Here is a 654-nt window from a genome sequence, read left to right on the forward strand (position 1 = left end):
GGAGCCCAGCAGGTCGAGGCTACGGTGGCCGGGAGCGGCCACTGCCCTCCAGTCTGGGCGACCGAGTGAGACTCCAACTCAAAAAAAAAAGAAAAGAAAAGAAATGCAGCCCAGTGCCCTGTACCGCCCCCCCCAGCATCCATGGCGCACCCCAGCCCTTACCCGTTTCCCGGAAGCAGGCTGTAGGTGATGCGACCCCACGCTCCCGTGTCGGGGTCTGCGGCCTGTGAGACAGAGATGGCGGCACCCTGAGTGACGCCCACGCAAAAACCGCCACCCGTGGCCCCGCTGAGGACAGGCAATCGTGCTTCCGGACACAGAGAAGGAAGGCCAAGCCACACAGACTCACACACACACACACACACACAGAGAACACCCGTTATGACACATAGCCATCTCATCGCATGAGCACACCTGCAGCTGGGGCCCAGAGACCTCGGACGCTGTGGGGTCTCAGCCCAGGCCGCGGTCCCCAGCCGCCCCTCCCCAGGGGCCCCCGGTCTCGCCCGCCGGTCCCCGTCACCCACATGGATGCTGCTGGTGACCACGTAGCCGGTCTCGCTGTGCTCGGGCACCGTGAGGACGTACACGCTCTGGGCGAAGGTGGGCCTGTGGTCGTTGACGTCCCTGAGGTAGATGGTCACCGTGGCAACA

At 64.5% G+C, this 654-nt stretch overlaps 1 protein-coding gene across 1 annotated transcript in view; it reads right to left on the reverse strand.

Moving 5' to 3' along the window:
• Window positions 1-654, reverse strand: part of CDHR2 (cadherin related family member 2) — a 30,268-nt gene that overhangs the window by 15,283 nt on the left and 14,331 nt on the right. The window contains 2 exon segments of the mRNA XM_021719078.1: window positions 163-224; window positions 528-654. The exon segment at window positions 528-654 is cut by the window's right edge and continues 5 nt beyond it. Of these exon segments, the coding sequence (XP_021574753.1) occupies window positions 163-224; window positions 528-654 (189 nt within the window).

Source organism: Carlito syrichta, unplaced genomic scaffold (genome assembly GCF_000164805.1).
Source record: "Carlito syrichta isolate Samal-C Ts95f unplaced genomic scaffold, Tarsius_syrichta-2.0.1 Scaffold113543, whole genome shotgun sequence".
Taxonomy (NCBI): Eukaryota; Metazoa; Chordata; class Mammalia; order Primates; family Tarsiidae; genus Carlito; species Carlito syrichta.